At 45.5% G+C, this 13,745-nt stretch overlaps 1 protein-coding gene across 3 annotated transcripts in view; it reads left to right on the top strand.

The window, feature by feature from the left end:
- Nucleotides 1-10,239: 10,239 nt before the first annotated feature.
- The window catches only part of COL26A1 (collagen type XXVI alpha 1 chain), a 1,569,010-nt gene continuing 1,565,504 nt past the window's right edge, over nucleotides 10,240-13,745 (top strand). For all 3 annotated transcript variants that reach the window (XM_069614996.1, XM_069614997.1, XM_069614995.1), the window contains exon 1: nucleotides 10,240-10,839. In XM_069614996.1, coding sequence (XP_069471097.1) covers nucleotides 10,685-10,839 — 155 coding nt within the window. In that variant the 5' untranslated portion in view covers nucleotides 10,240-10,684. The remainder of the gene's footprint in view (nucleotides 10,840-13,745) is intronic.

Genomic DNA, 13,745 nt, shown 5'->3' with positions numbered 1-13,745 from the left:
GTTCATGGGAAGTGATGCTTCACTGAAATGGGCAACTGAAGCAACTGATCCAAATGAAGACGATTATATCCAGGAGATAAGGACAAGAAACAATGGACAAACAACGAGCATTGTGATTAGATATAAGAAGCCTGGAGGTAAAGGAGCAGAGATCAAAAGAGAGACAAACCAAAGACTGAACGTTCAAGGAAAAACTCCAGAGGAAACTCAGAGCTGGAAGAACAGAGGTCAAATGCAAATCTGGGGAACAGTGCTTTCACCTGACGGATGGGCGAAAGGAGTAGTGATCTGCAGAGCATGGGTGGTCATCGGTCGTTACCAGGGTACCATTGACATAGTACACAGCCATTATGGCCGAGACTTGCTAAACTATTGACAAGGGGTCGAGGAAAGAGGAGGACCCTTGCAGATAGTGTCATTGGAGAGTCCAAAATTCTGCTTCAGGAATAATGGCACAAGGAAAATTGGAGAGAATCAGAACTGTGGACAGGTTTTGACGCTCCAGGAATGATACATGGAACAGCAGTAATCATGGATCATTACTGGGCATGTGGATCCAAAGCATACATCAGACTGATGAAAAATTGGGGCGGTATATGCACATAGGTGAATGTCCATGTTCCAGCATTGGTGATTCCAAAAAGTGATCTGAATATTGACAGTTTCCCGAAAGCAGATTCTCACCTGAGGAAGAAGAGATCTGTGGAACTGATGAAACGAATGAAGAGAGATAATTACTATTCTGCCAAATCAGAAGAAGCTTTTCATGCGATCCCATATGAATGCAGGCTGTTCAGGCTCAACTCATCAGTGTTCACCACAATTCTGATGCCAAGAGTTCAGGTTGGAGCAAATATTAAATGGTTACAGATAACCAGATGGGAGTTACTGCAGACCTTCAACACAACCATATGTGGATTCAATGCAATCAAGGAAGAGTTAAGGGCGATTCGACCAATGACTCTCCCGAACAGATATGTCCTTGACATGATCACAGCTATGGATGGAGGTGTTTGTGCAAAAATTGGAGAATCATGTTGCACATTCATACCTTTGTATGATGATAAGAATGGAACTTTAACAGAACCTGTAGGTATGCTGACAAAACTGCAGAACCAAATGATAGACAAAGTTGATGAAGTTGATGACGACAGTTGGTTTGGATCACTATTTTCATGGCTTCCACAATGGATGGCATATGCATTCAAATTCCTAGGAGCCCTGCTGGTGTTGATATTGCTTGGATTCTGTGTTATCAAGATAATAATATCTCAGTGCCAGAAAACTGGAAAAAAGGCCTAGGGGATGAAGATCATGATTGCTGTGGAGTCAGGATGGAAGCCTAAGGACCTGACTGATGAAGAAATAAGAGAATTTGTGAAAGCCACCATTTATGCACCAGAAGGAACAAAGTTTCGATATCCATGGAAACATAGAAATTATGAGGGAAGATGGATCTATTGTAGTCCAAGTGGACAATGTCAACTAATGACTTGGAACAAAGATGAGCACGTAAGAACAGCAGGAAGCTAGCTTGAAGGGAGTCATAAAGATATGGACCCCAAAGAGATATTTCTTCAGATCCCTATGTCTGGATCCAGAGGATGAGGTAAAGGTGGATACAAAAGAAGAAGGAAAGTGGTCGATGAATCACCCAGAGGGGGGAGTGTAGAGGAGGTGCCAAGCTCAATTTGCACTCTAACTGCCCATTTTGAAGTACCAGGAACATTCACACCGAAATATGTGACGTATGATGACCAAATAAACCGGCAGAGAGCCGCAGTTGGGCTATGTCCAGTACCTATCAGAAGAACAGCATCAGTTGAAGTACTGACACCTAAGAAAACCTGGACATTAAGGTAAGAAGCAAAAAAGATACTAAAGGAAGACAAATGGTGACGTCATAAGAACCCAGACTGACTCACATTTAGAAGATATGATGACCTGTGAATGTTGAAAAGAGATGAAACACCATGGATAAGTGACATCCTGAGCCTAAAGTGAAATAATTGATGTCAAGATGTCAGAAATTATGCGATATGCGCGATGAAGATAACCAGTTAGTTTAAACGTGTACATATGCAAAGTAACCGCAAGAAGCACAGAAATCGTGAGGCTTGCTTATGCTTAGTAGTAAGATGGATTGTGGCAAGCGCCACCTATACATATATCTACCTAAAGGAGCACTTTATATAAGTATACTTCCACTATGCACAAGAGCAGAATCGACCAAAGGTTACTAAAGGTCTCAAGAGGAGAGTTTCGCAGCAAACAAATCGAGAATTAAAGACGGAGAGAAATTCAGACGAAGGTAATCATGCCAAGAAGCCAGGGTCGTATCGGCTGAAATAGACCAACAGTGGATACTTTTAATGAGAAGAAGAACAGAGTAACCTGTGCAGAAAGGTCAAGATAAGCCACAGATGGCAGACGACTTGCAGAATTAAATCAAATACACGAAATTGCAGAAAGAATAAGAAGATTTCACGGTGTCAGAATCAAGTGAGCAGACCAGCAGGAAGGGATCAAACGTACACACCTACGCATGGATCTTTGCCATGCACAGACGCCTTAACTTTTCCAGACCAAGAAGCAGACTCGAGGCCAACCACAAAGAAATAATTGACACATGACCACTGAAGGGATGATTGATTGTAGCAATAGTTGGAGGGAAGCTGGGGGTGCAGACAAACTCCCTGCACCTGGCCAGCTATTCTGCACGTGCTAAGCAAGAGGAAAAGTATGAGTGGGGTTGATGCCAACCCAATCATAGTGTACCATGTAATCTAGGGTCCTATAGTTAGCAGAACCAATGAGACGTCATACTTTTAGTGACGTTTACAGTAGCCATTTTGAAGGAAGGGCTTAGTTGCCCCACCTGACATTGTTATCCAATTCCCTCTCCCCGTTACCATATACAGATAAAGTGCCTATATTAAAGTTACCTTCCTAGAACCAATCAAGTTGCATGCTATGTTTTGAGAGTCACACGTCAGTGATGACGAGGTTTTGGTATAAATACTATGTTTTTTCTGAAATTAATCAAAGTTGAAGCAAGAAGGAAAATTGAGCGATTGCTGATATTCATGAACTCCCCCTTTTTTTTTCCTTGTCATTAAACGGACTCCCTTTGCCAAACTATTGAGTTGCTATTATTGATTTGGTGCAAGAGTACGAATCTGCATCCCCATCCATCTCAAGGGTGCTGCTACTCATCTTAAAGTGCTGTTTGATAACCACCAGTCCTATGGGCCAGCTGGGGTCCATCGAGCACAGCTGCACTGCTGTTGGCTTCAGATGTAGAGGAGGAAGCATCAGAACATCTTCCTGATCTCTTTCAGAGCAGTCCTTCAGATAGCTCCATTGAGGGTGTCATCTCATCTGAGTTCTGTTCAACACGATGAGGTGAGAGGTTTGCTGAGGAAGTTCTCCCCCTTATTTCCACAAGCTCTTGTTTGACACCTTGGAACAAACATGACATTGACACAGGAGAGAGTGTACCTACTAAAATCAGGGGATACAGAGTGTCAGACAAATTAAGGTCTTACATCAAGACAGAGGTCAACAAGATGTTAGATCTTGGGGTGATTGAATCCTCTAGTAGTCCTTGGTCAAGCCCTGTGGTTTTGGTTCCAAAGGCAGGTACCTCTGAGCTGAGGTTCTGCATGGACTACAGGGCTCTGAATGCTGTCACCAAGACAGATGCACAGCCCTTGCCTAGAACAGATGAGCTGGTGGATACTATGGATGCCTCCAAATACCTCAGCACATTTGACCTCACTGCAGGCTATTGGCAAATAGCTCTTGCAGACCATGCCAAGGAGAAGACAGCTTTCTTGACAACAGATGCCCATTAGGTTGAAGAATGCACGTGCCACTATCCAGAGGCTTGTGAATCATGTCCTTAATGGGTTGGATGAATTCTGTCTAGCATATCTGGATGATATAGCAGTTTTCAGTGCCACCTGGGAGGATCATGTGAAGCACCTTAGAATTGCGTTGCAGGCTCTTCAGAAGGCCCACTTGACTATAAAGGCCAGTAAGGGTCAGATTGGTCAAGGTTCAGTGGTCTACCTTGGACATGAAGTAGGTGGAGGGAGGATACAGCCTCTACTCAGTAAAGTGCAAGCAGTACAAGACTGGCCTACCCCCACTACACATACCCAGGTGAGAGCCTTTTTAGGACTCACAGGGTAATACCAAAATTCCATGGCAGACTATGGCATCATAGCTGCCCCTCTGACTGCTCTCACAACTCCAAAAAAACCCAAGAAGTTATCTTGGTTTGAGCATTGTGAGAAGGCCTTCAATAGCTTAAAACACTCCATGTGCCAGGCCCCTGTTCTCAGGGCCCCTGATTACCAAATACCTTTTATTGTGCAGACAGATGCCCCTGACACTGCAATAGGAGCTGTACTATCACAAGTAGATGAGAAGGGTAAGGAGCACCCTAATAGATTAATTAGTCGCCAGTTTAAGGACATAGAGCTCAGATGGTCCACAGTAAAGAAAGAATGTGTGTCTGTTATGTGGGCTCTGACGAAATTGAGGGCCTACTTCTATGGAACTCCCACTTCACTGTGCAAACTGACCATAAGCCTTTAAACTGGCTGAGGAATATGAAGGGAGAGAACCCAAAGTTGTTCAGGTGGTCTATAGACCTGCAAGGGTTTGACTTCACTATTGAGCATAGGCCAGGTGTCCAACATATCAATGCTGATGGTGGGTTGTCCAGAATGTTTAACCAACCTGAACATGAGATTCATCCAGGAGCGAGTGTTAGGAAAGATGTCAATTTATGTGTAATTTTCCCTCCAGTTGTGTACCCCACAACTTTTTTCTGCTGTTTGACAGGCCTACCCTGACTTTTGCCAGTGGAGCACAGCCTTCTGCTGAACTCCGCTGGGTTTTTCGATCACTTATGGGGAAACTGACATGCCTTTAAAGACTGTCAGTACTGGGATACCTTGTTTCCTTTAGTACTTTTCTATGTTGCAACTTTTCTGCAACATGTTACAAATGCACAATGTACCTTACAGTACAGTGCACTTTGGTCTTCCTTTCTTTTCCAAAGGCCCTAGACTCCCTCAAAGGATTTTTTAGGAGAAGTACAGATGTGCCTTGGACAGGGCTGGTGGCAGCTTATCTTTTTGCATATTTTTAACCCTTTCTTGCCATGCAAACCGCTTTTACCGCATTTGGCACAGGAAGGTGCCATGGCTCCAAAATGGCCATGCCACAAGATTTTTTGTCCTGTCCTTTGGCCATCTGGTCCCTTTACCTTCCCCAGGTTGAGAAGAACTGGGTCAGTTCTTATTTGGTCATGAATTTCCCTGTGAAACACCAAGCTTTTGCTGGCTTCTGCATGCCTTGTGTGTGTGCCTCCAGGATGTGAGCTGGACCGTCTAGTTCTATTACACATCCTGGGTGCCTTGTCTGTTGTGCTGGGAATGACTGTGACCACCGTTGTCCGTGATTGTTCCACGTCTGGTGTGCCTGTATGTGAGCAGATCTCCTGTTGGGTCCTCTTTGTTTTGGCGCAAAGGTGATTCTGGATAAGAGAAGGATCCAAACACCCATACCAGGTCGATCTCTTGAGTTCTCACTGAACCTAGGATAAGATCCAAGTATCCTGGAACTAAGAAGCTGAGTTGAGGAACTGATGGTGACCGGCTGAAAGGTTTGACAACCTGAGCCCGCTGTCGTCCCGCTGGACCCCTCTGCATCTGATCGAACTAGAAGGTCTGCAAAGCCACTTCGACCTATTTGAATGATTATTCACAGCACCGTCATCTGAACCTGCAAGCAAGCCTCTTCGGATGTGTTCCTGGGCCAACCAGTGAACTGACCACCTTGCGCAGGACCTTTGCTCTGAAACTGCCGCCGTTTCGAGGTTACACTTGAAACCTCAGAGATTTTAAGCTCTGTGTTCACGGCACTCTCATGCCGAATTTCATACACTTGGCATTGCCAGGTCTGGAATAAAGAGAGAGAACCCGAAACGGAGTACACACCATCCCTGTGTCGCACAGCCATGGTGATGAACTTCGCAAATGCCTTGCTGCTGTGCCCCTCTATGCCCTGAAACATGCTGCAGTGCAAAAAGCCTGATCCCTTCACCAGGATCGGAGAAATATCCACTGTCATGCCACAGAATTATCGCTGTATCTCAGCCGCATTTGAACCTGCAACCGAAGTGGACTCGACTGCTGCAGTTTGTTCTGCAGTGCACCAGGGGTCTGTGAGTACTTGCAACCCTTACCGGTGGCCCCTAATGCATCCATCCATTTTTACGCACAAGTGTCCCCTGAGGGCCACACACCTTTCCACAGGTAGCCTGTACTACCACCTGATTCCCAACTCCTGGAACCTCTCCTGCCCTTTTGGGTGACCCTCCTGGAATAGTGGGTACCTATTCTTCATTGCCTCACCCACATTTCCGAGCTGCTACAGCCCCTGCAAGAGATCCCATTTTCGCACCTCTGCACTATCGCGTGCATCGGCAACTGAAAGTACTTTTGAGCATTAGGCTCCACTCTTTGTAGGGACTGGATTGCCTCTTAGTTAGGGATTGATTGATTGATGAAGAACTGCCTAAAGTCTATTTACACTGTTTGCCCCCTTTCCTTTTAGGTTGTGGACTCATTCTTTTGCATTAACCTGTTAGGTCACTTGGTATTTTATATATGTGTTATAATAGTGTTGTATTGGTTTGAAGTATTACTGTTGATAATTGGCCTTGAATACATGTTATGTATTTTTAATATATACACCTGATTGGGAGTAATTTGTAGTGTCCTTTGCTGTGTGTGCTCATTGTGGGCTTTCCGTCACCCTCACCCCTCCTGAGACCAGTCTTGACCGTTGCCAATGCCACCTTGATTAGTCTGGCTTGTCCAGAAGGTTACCCTGTTCCAAGAAACTAGGTTGGCCTTCTGAACTTCTGCCCACCAGGTCATAGTTCAGAAATCCATCTTGACAAAGAGGTGCAAGATTAATTGAGTACTGGAACTGTTCAGCAGCAGAGAAGACGTCTAACATAACAGCTGGCTGAGCATTCTGGGAAACAACTCTGGAGTCTCTGAGCAACTGTGGCCCTAGAGAGATTTCTGGTTTTATAGAGGGTGGTTCTTTGAGCTGAAAGACTGCACCGTCACAGCTAAGGGGCATCTGGGCCCATCGGGTAAAATGGTGCCCAATCCATGGGCAGGATGAAATTGGGGCTAGATAAAACACTGAGAAGTATGCAAATTGAGACTGCTTGACAGTCCAGCCAGGTACCTTACCTCTCCCCAGGGATAATTTCCTTTGTGGTTTGGAATTGGCTCAGCTTGGGACCTATGCCCCCTTCAGCCCAACCAGTTACAATAATGAATTAAGCACAGGAAAGGTGCTGTTAGTGGATTATCAAATCTGTGGGGAGTGGGAAGCCTCTGGGTTGACTCTAACTGGTAGGCGACTGTTTTGAGGAAAGGATAAGTGTAAAGAGTTGGTTTCAGGGCCTGAGACAGATGTACATTTTGTACTGCATTCAGAAGCTACACATGTTAACATGTTTTGGCTAGCAGAAGAGGAGAAGCAGGTGAAGATAAACATCGCATTTTTTCAAAGACTGACCTGAATTGGTACCTTTGAAGATTCAAGAATTTAGAGAGTTTAGTACCAGAAATTATATGATTACTGATATTCAGAAGAGTTTACAGATGTTGGAGGTATTATGTAATTAGCAGAAAAGATTGCTTAAGGTAGCACATCATATGGCCACTCTGTGCATGTGAAATTAGCAAAGAAGTGTCAGATCAACCTTATATCACCACGACTGTGAGCATTACTTGCTTCTTAGATTTGGTAGGCATTGTTTCCTGCTGTCACAGGTACTGTAACAAAAATGGATCTGTGAATGTGAACACGCCCGCCCGGTCTGCCCTCTGAGATGTTTGCTTCATTCGGTTTGCACAATACAGGTGAATAAGGAAGCAAATGTTTTGCAACGCGAGTTGGCCTTGCTTATGAGAAACTAAAGTAAAATGCAAATAATTGTGCTCTAGCACCGTGAAGCGTCTCATGTGCTCGATGGAATTACCAATAAAGATCTCAGACCCAAATAACTGGACAAACTCCAAGAATATGGAAAAGTACTGCTTTATTATCAGCATAAAAATAAAGTAGGGCAATCTGGTGAATAACAGGCAGTAATTTACGCACTCACACCCAAATGGGATTATTCAAAGGTTTTACAGCTCACTATGCATCATCTATGACGTCATCCTATGTGGCAAACTAAAAGCTATTGAAGGGAGGTATTGCTTAAGGGACCATATATACCTATGCTATATATAAGTGTTCATAACTTTATTGGCTGCCCCATATCTGGTGGTCATTCCTAGAACCACCTCTAAATACGTATAATACTGATAATAGAGGAACAATGGTAGTGGGTTGATCTTTGCAACATTCTATAGCATTTGCTACATAGACCCTCTGATTGGTTAGCATGCTTTCCCAAACTTGGACTTTCGACTTGATGGTAGCACGTAAGCAAAACGAAACTCATGTGCCGCAAGCAACTTCAGACTACTCCCCACTTTCCCAATTAGTCCATCATCTCTCATTTGTCAGGGTCCAAGCCAGGGCTTCTCCTTTGTAGTTGACCTTGAAGCCTGCTCTCTGTTGTGGGACATTATAGGGAGTGTAGACACACTATTATCTTCATTTAGGCTTAATGAATAGCCCTTGTTTTCAACTTCTGAATCACGTGTGAGGAGACCACATATTTGTCCATCAGGACCTTCCATTTACTGCAATTAGTTTCAATTGACTTGGGTGTCATTACCGATATTGGCTTCTAGAGCCTTACTCACTCCATCTTACATAGGTTTTCCACATCTTTTATCGTCTAATACTTGACTCTTGCAAATGTTTTCTCCTTTGCTTAATCTAAGAGAAATATATTTTACACACGTGGCTTATCCTTTTGACTCCCCTTGCACCTTGCAATTATTCCTTGAAGTAGTATCCTTGATACCAGGCCAATAGACTGCTCGTTATTCCTCACACAAAGCTGTTTTTTCAGCATCTCCTGACTCTGCAGCCCTGGTCTGCCTCTGAGGTAGCTTGAATGGTTTTAATACGAGTCCGCTGTTCTTCTTTCCATCATGGCCGCTCTAGCTAAGTTATGTTTTCCTCTGAAGCAAGCTTCAATATGTTGTATCTACCTTGCGTTTATGCATTTATTAATCAGCAGGTTACTTTATCTTCTTTGCATATACGATTTCTTCATATTCGATGACATGATGTGTTTGTTGCACAGGAGGCACAAAAGGGGGTCTGTGAATGTGCAGATCCCTAACCTATAAGATATTTTACTGAAGGTAATATGTGTACTTGATAATAAGAACTGGGCATGCGTTCCCCGGAAGTTGCTGAGCTTAGGACTTTTTGACAAGCTTGATGTTACTTGGTGAAGGCCTGACATTTTGGGGACTGAACTGGTTTAAACTAGTAAAGACAATGAGACCCACATTGGGGACAGAAACTACTAAAGGGGCGGTGGACCTAGGCCCCTTGCCTGAGGAGGATGAATGGAAGGCACCAGATTTGTCATCAGACCCCGGACAATAATTGACATGATACTGAAGAGTCATGGAAATAGAGGACAGACTTTTGTGACAATGCAATTGGTTATTTTGTAATCAATGTGGCAGGCGGGAATTGCATGCCCGAATGTCTTCATAGGCTCCTTCAAAGATATGGGGTTGAGCGTCTTTGGGAAATAAGGCGAGCAGAACTGAGGTCAGGGTTAGGATGGGATACTGTTTGTTTTCTTTTAACAAAGCGCTGTGAATAAAGTGTCTGTTCATCTGCTGAGAATTAAAACTGCTATTTCTTTTGCCACCTTAACAATACCACTGCCAGTAGGTGAGGGGTCATCTTTTCGAGTGCTGCAGCTCTATCTGGGGGGTCAATGGGCTTCATTAGATCTGGTTGCAACCTCAATCCTGTCACGCCACTTCCAGTGCTGGTTTCCACGTTTGAAGGAGATCACTCTTACAATCACCCATATCCGTCCTTATCAGATCAAGAGATCACAGACGACGTTAATCTCCGTGGGCCGGCATCCCTCTCTCCCCAGCCCATGCCCTGCACTCTCACTGGCTTTAGCTTGTTAGACCCCCTGCACTCCTCCCCGACTGACTGCCCCTGGGTGGGAGGAGACCTCACAGCTGATGGGTCCCGGGTCCTGGAGTGTTTCACTGCAGCCAGGCTCGTGCAAGGGAGCTCCCAGCTGATTTCTGCAGGATTTTCTTTGTTCTTTTGTGTAGCGCTTCCAGCCGCTGGCTGAACTTCGGGGAGGATCGTGGGGGGTGCTGGACGCCGATGTCTGATTGGTAACCTGCGGGCTGAAAGAAGATGCCGGCAACGCAACTCTAAGGGGTCTGCATCACTGCCAGCTGTTTCCACACACGGGTGAAGTCCTGCATCCGTTCCTGCTTCTGGAAGCGGAGTACTTGATGAGATCTCGCCTGCAGCTGTGTAATCCTCCAGGACTTATTTCCTTCACCTGCGAACTCCTGTAACGGCGGTGATCTGATGCGTGCCTGCTCCCTGATCGCATAAGACTCTACTAGTGCCCTACTTACCGGCACTTTGCAGTCTGCATCCGCAACCGGACCCTCGTCTGAAAATGCAATCGGTACTAAGCCTGCTCTGTTCCTGCTCCCTTCTGACCCTGGTGCTGGGCACGGGGTTCCTTTACCAGTTCCCGGCAGCGCCCACCCTGCAGCACTCCTACCCGGAGCAAGCGGCAGCTCCTGCGGCCAGCGGATTCATCAACCGCCGGTAAGTGCCCTTCCTTCCGACCCAGCAGCAGATCCAGTAATTAAGACCAGCTCCCACCTCAGACTCAACCTATGCATCATTATTTCTTCACTAAACGCCGGCCGGTTCCCAACCCAGTGTGTTAGACCATGCGGGTGTATTCACACTCGCCCGCCTAAAGTGCAAAACTCCTTACACTTTGTTTTCACGCTGTTACTAATGCATTTCGCGCGCTTCTAAGTCTGCATGCAGTGAATCGGTTCTCTGAGTGTGCTTATCACTCTACCAGGCTCCCAAAATAAGCGTTTTCATCCCTAACAGCTGCTGTCGAATGGTATTGAATTGCACGCCCTGCATTCTTTGGTTTGTTAGGGCTGTATTGAAATGGGACGCTTGGTGGCGCCATAGTATTTTAAAAGAATTGCTCGTGTGATGAAGGAAGACATACCTAGCTCACACGATCAGATGCAATCTGGTAGATAATTACAATTGGTGTTTGGAGTGAACTTGTGTGTGGTTTAGGGATGCTTAAATCAGACAGCCAAGAGCAAAATGTTAAATGGAATGGGGAGTGGGTTGCGGTGGGAGTCTGGGGGAGGTGGAATTGAAGGGATTGGGTAGGATTGCCACAACGAGGATGATTGTTTTGTAAAATGTAGTTACTAGTTTTCCATGACCGCCTCGGAGGGCTGTATAACAACGTCAGATTAATTTGCAACAACGAAGAAATGCAGCCCTTGTGGAAACTGCACTTCGCCGCTTTCAATCTGTGTCTACTGGAGCCATTTGGGACAGGCGAGATGTTCGTTATTGGACTTCATAAGTCAATTGAAAAAACTAAGGTTACATAAACGCATACATGAAGGTCAATACACACGAACAACCAGATCCAAGATGCAAATCTACTGGATGTAGTGCTTAAGTAGATGACAAAAAAGAAAGTGGATACAGTAGAATAAAATTTGAAACGGTCATTGGAATTTCAAGAAGGGGTCCTCTTTTTCACATCCTGGAAGTGTGCAGTGCTATGCCCGATGAATTGTAAAGGCACGAGGCATCTTTCAGACAACAGAGTGTCTGGATGAGTTGATGGCTGGTCTCGAACACGAGGTTATACTGTACTTTGTAAGTTCAAATCCAGCAGCAGGGCCGATTTAGCCTTCACTCCTTCTGAGGTCGATACATCTAGGAATATTCAAATGGGGTAATCGTTACACCTGTTTTTACAGCGTTTATAAGCTGGAGTACTTGGGCGTGAACGCTATAAGAATACACATTATAATTGGCAATCCGCCTATCTTGTTGCAGAATCCCTTCAGAATTGAGCGATGTTACCACATTCCACACAGTGTTGTGGGGGGGCCTGCTCTGGGCTCCCAGCCTGCCCCGTGGTGCTATGGGGCATCAGCACCACCTGGAGTGGGGCTAGGGCGAGCCATGCCCATGACCATATGGACCTCTGCCCTGGCACGAGGGTCCCACGGCATCATGGCCTGCAGGCCCGTGCTCACACAGTGTAGACCTGCAGGCCTAAATGAATGAGACACAGACTCAGTCGAACTTCTTTGGGAGCCTGCAGCCGTTCTGGTGCACGTGCCCGCAGAGGCTCCTTTTATTAGCTTGGGCCATGGCAATACACAGGGGGCGAGGGCGGGGGGGACACATCCCTTAAAGGGGCAACACACTTGGGAGCAGGGGCGCGGAGTACGCGTGGGCTCTGGGGCCCAGGCACCCGCCGACAGAATGAAGTCAGGGCTGAGCCCCCCACCCCCGGCCGCAGAGAAGAGACGCAGTATGGATGGCCCTTTGTTCCATCCATACCGTGTCTCTCTCTCTCTCTGCCGGCCCGGATGAAAGCCGGATAAAAAACGATGTTTAAAAATTGGGGGACAGATGCAAAGCAAGAGGCTCTTGCTTTGCATCTGTTCCTCAATTTCTAAAAATCGGTTTGGGTTGGGTATACTTCTACATCGGTGCACGGATGTAGATGTACACCCAACCCAAAGCGATTTTTAGAGATGGAGGCACAGATGCAAAGCAAGTCTGTCCCTCAATTTCTAAAAATCGTTTTGAGTTGGGTATATTTGCCTCCTGCCTCTTGGCAACAGGGCTTCTATAATAGTAATACTATGCTTTTGTTGAGGCAATGCTAGTTCATCTTAGTGGGGCTGCTATACTTTTGATGAGACAACATCAGCACTTCTCAGTTAAGCTGCTACACTCTTATTGACAAGTCCCCAGCACTTCTCTGCAGTTTTATTTATTTAAATTAAATTTTAATTGGTTATTTATTATGCACGTAATACCCAGAGGTTTCTAAGCACAGACCAAGGGATCGACCCTGTGTTGGGTGGACTGAGGGATCGAACCTGTGTTGCTTCATGTCGTCTTGCTTCCAAGGCGAGCACGTTGCCCCTGAGCTATCCTCCCGAGACTCTGAAGATCTGAAGTACATTTAATGATAGAGAACCAGAACTATTGAGCAAGTCTGATATCATCTTCATCATCATCAGAATAACTCAACACTGCATGGTGATACAAGAGCTAATATATTTAAAGGGATGGAATTACTCAGAATGTAGCAGCACTATTCAATAACCCAAAGTGCTTAAGCATAGTTAATGTGAAAATACTACACTTCTCACTGATGGGACAGTACTACCACTTCTTACAGAGGCTTCTACACCTTTTATGGGGCAGCACTGATCCAGCCTACTGGACAGTTTCACTTTTAATGGCACTTCTCAATAGGGCTGCGATACTTCAAAAGGAAATGACCAACACTACCCCGCAGGGAATTGCATACTCTTGATGCCACCGAAGCAGCACTTCCACCCACCACAGCTGCTTTATTTTTAATGGCACAGTGCGTGTACTTCTCAGTCACTCTGCTTTACATTTAATCTAAACTATCCGTATTCCTTTGG

Source organism: Ambystoma mexicanum, chromosome 9 (assembly GCF_040938575.1).
Source record: "Ambystoma mexicanum isolate Mex_15411 chromosome 9, UKY_AmexF1_1, whole genome shotgun sequence".
Lineage (NCBI taxonomy): Eukaryota > Metazoa > Chordata > Amphibia > Caudata > Ambystomatidae > Ambystoma > Ambystoma mexicanum.
Note: the sequence above shows the minus strand (reverse complement) of the source record. Positions and strands in the feature narration are given on the sequence as shown.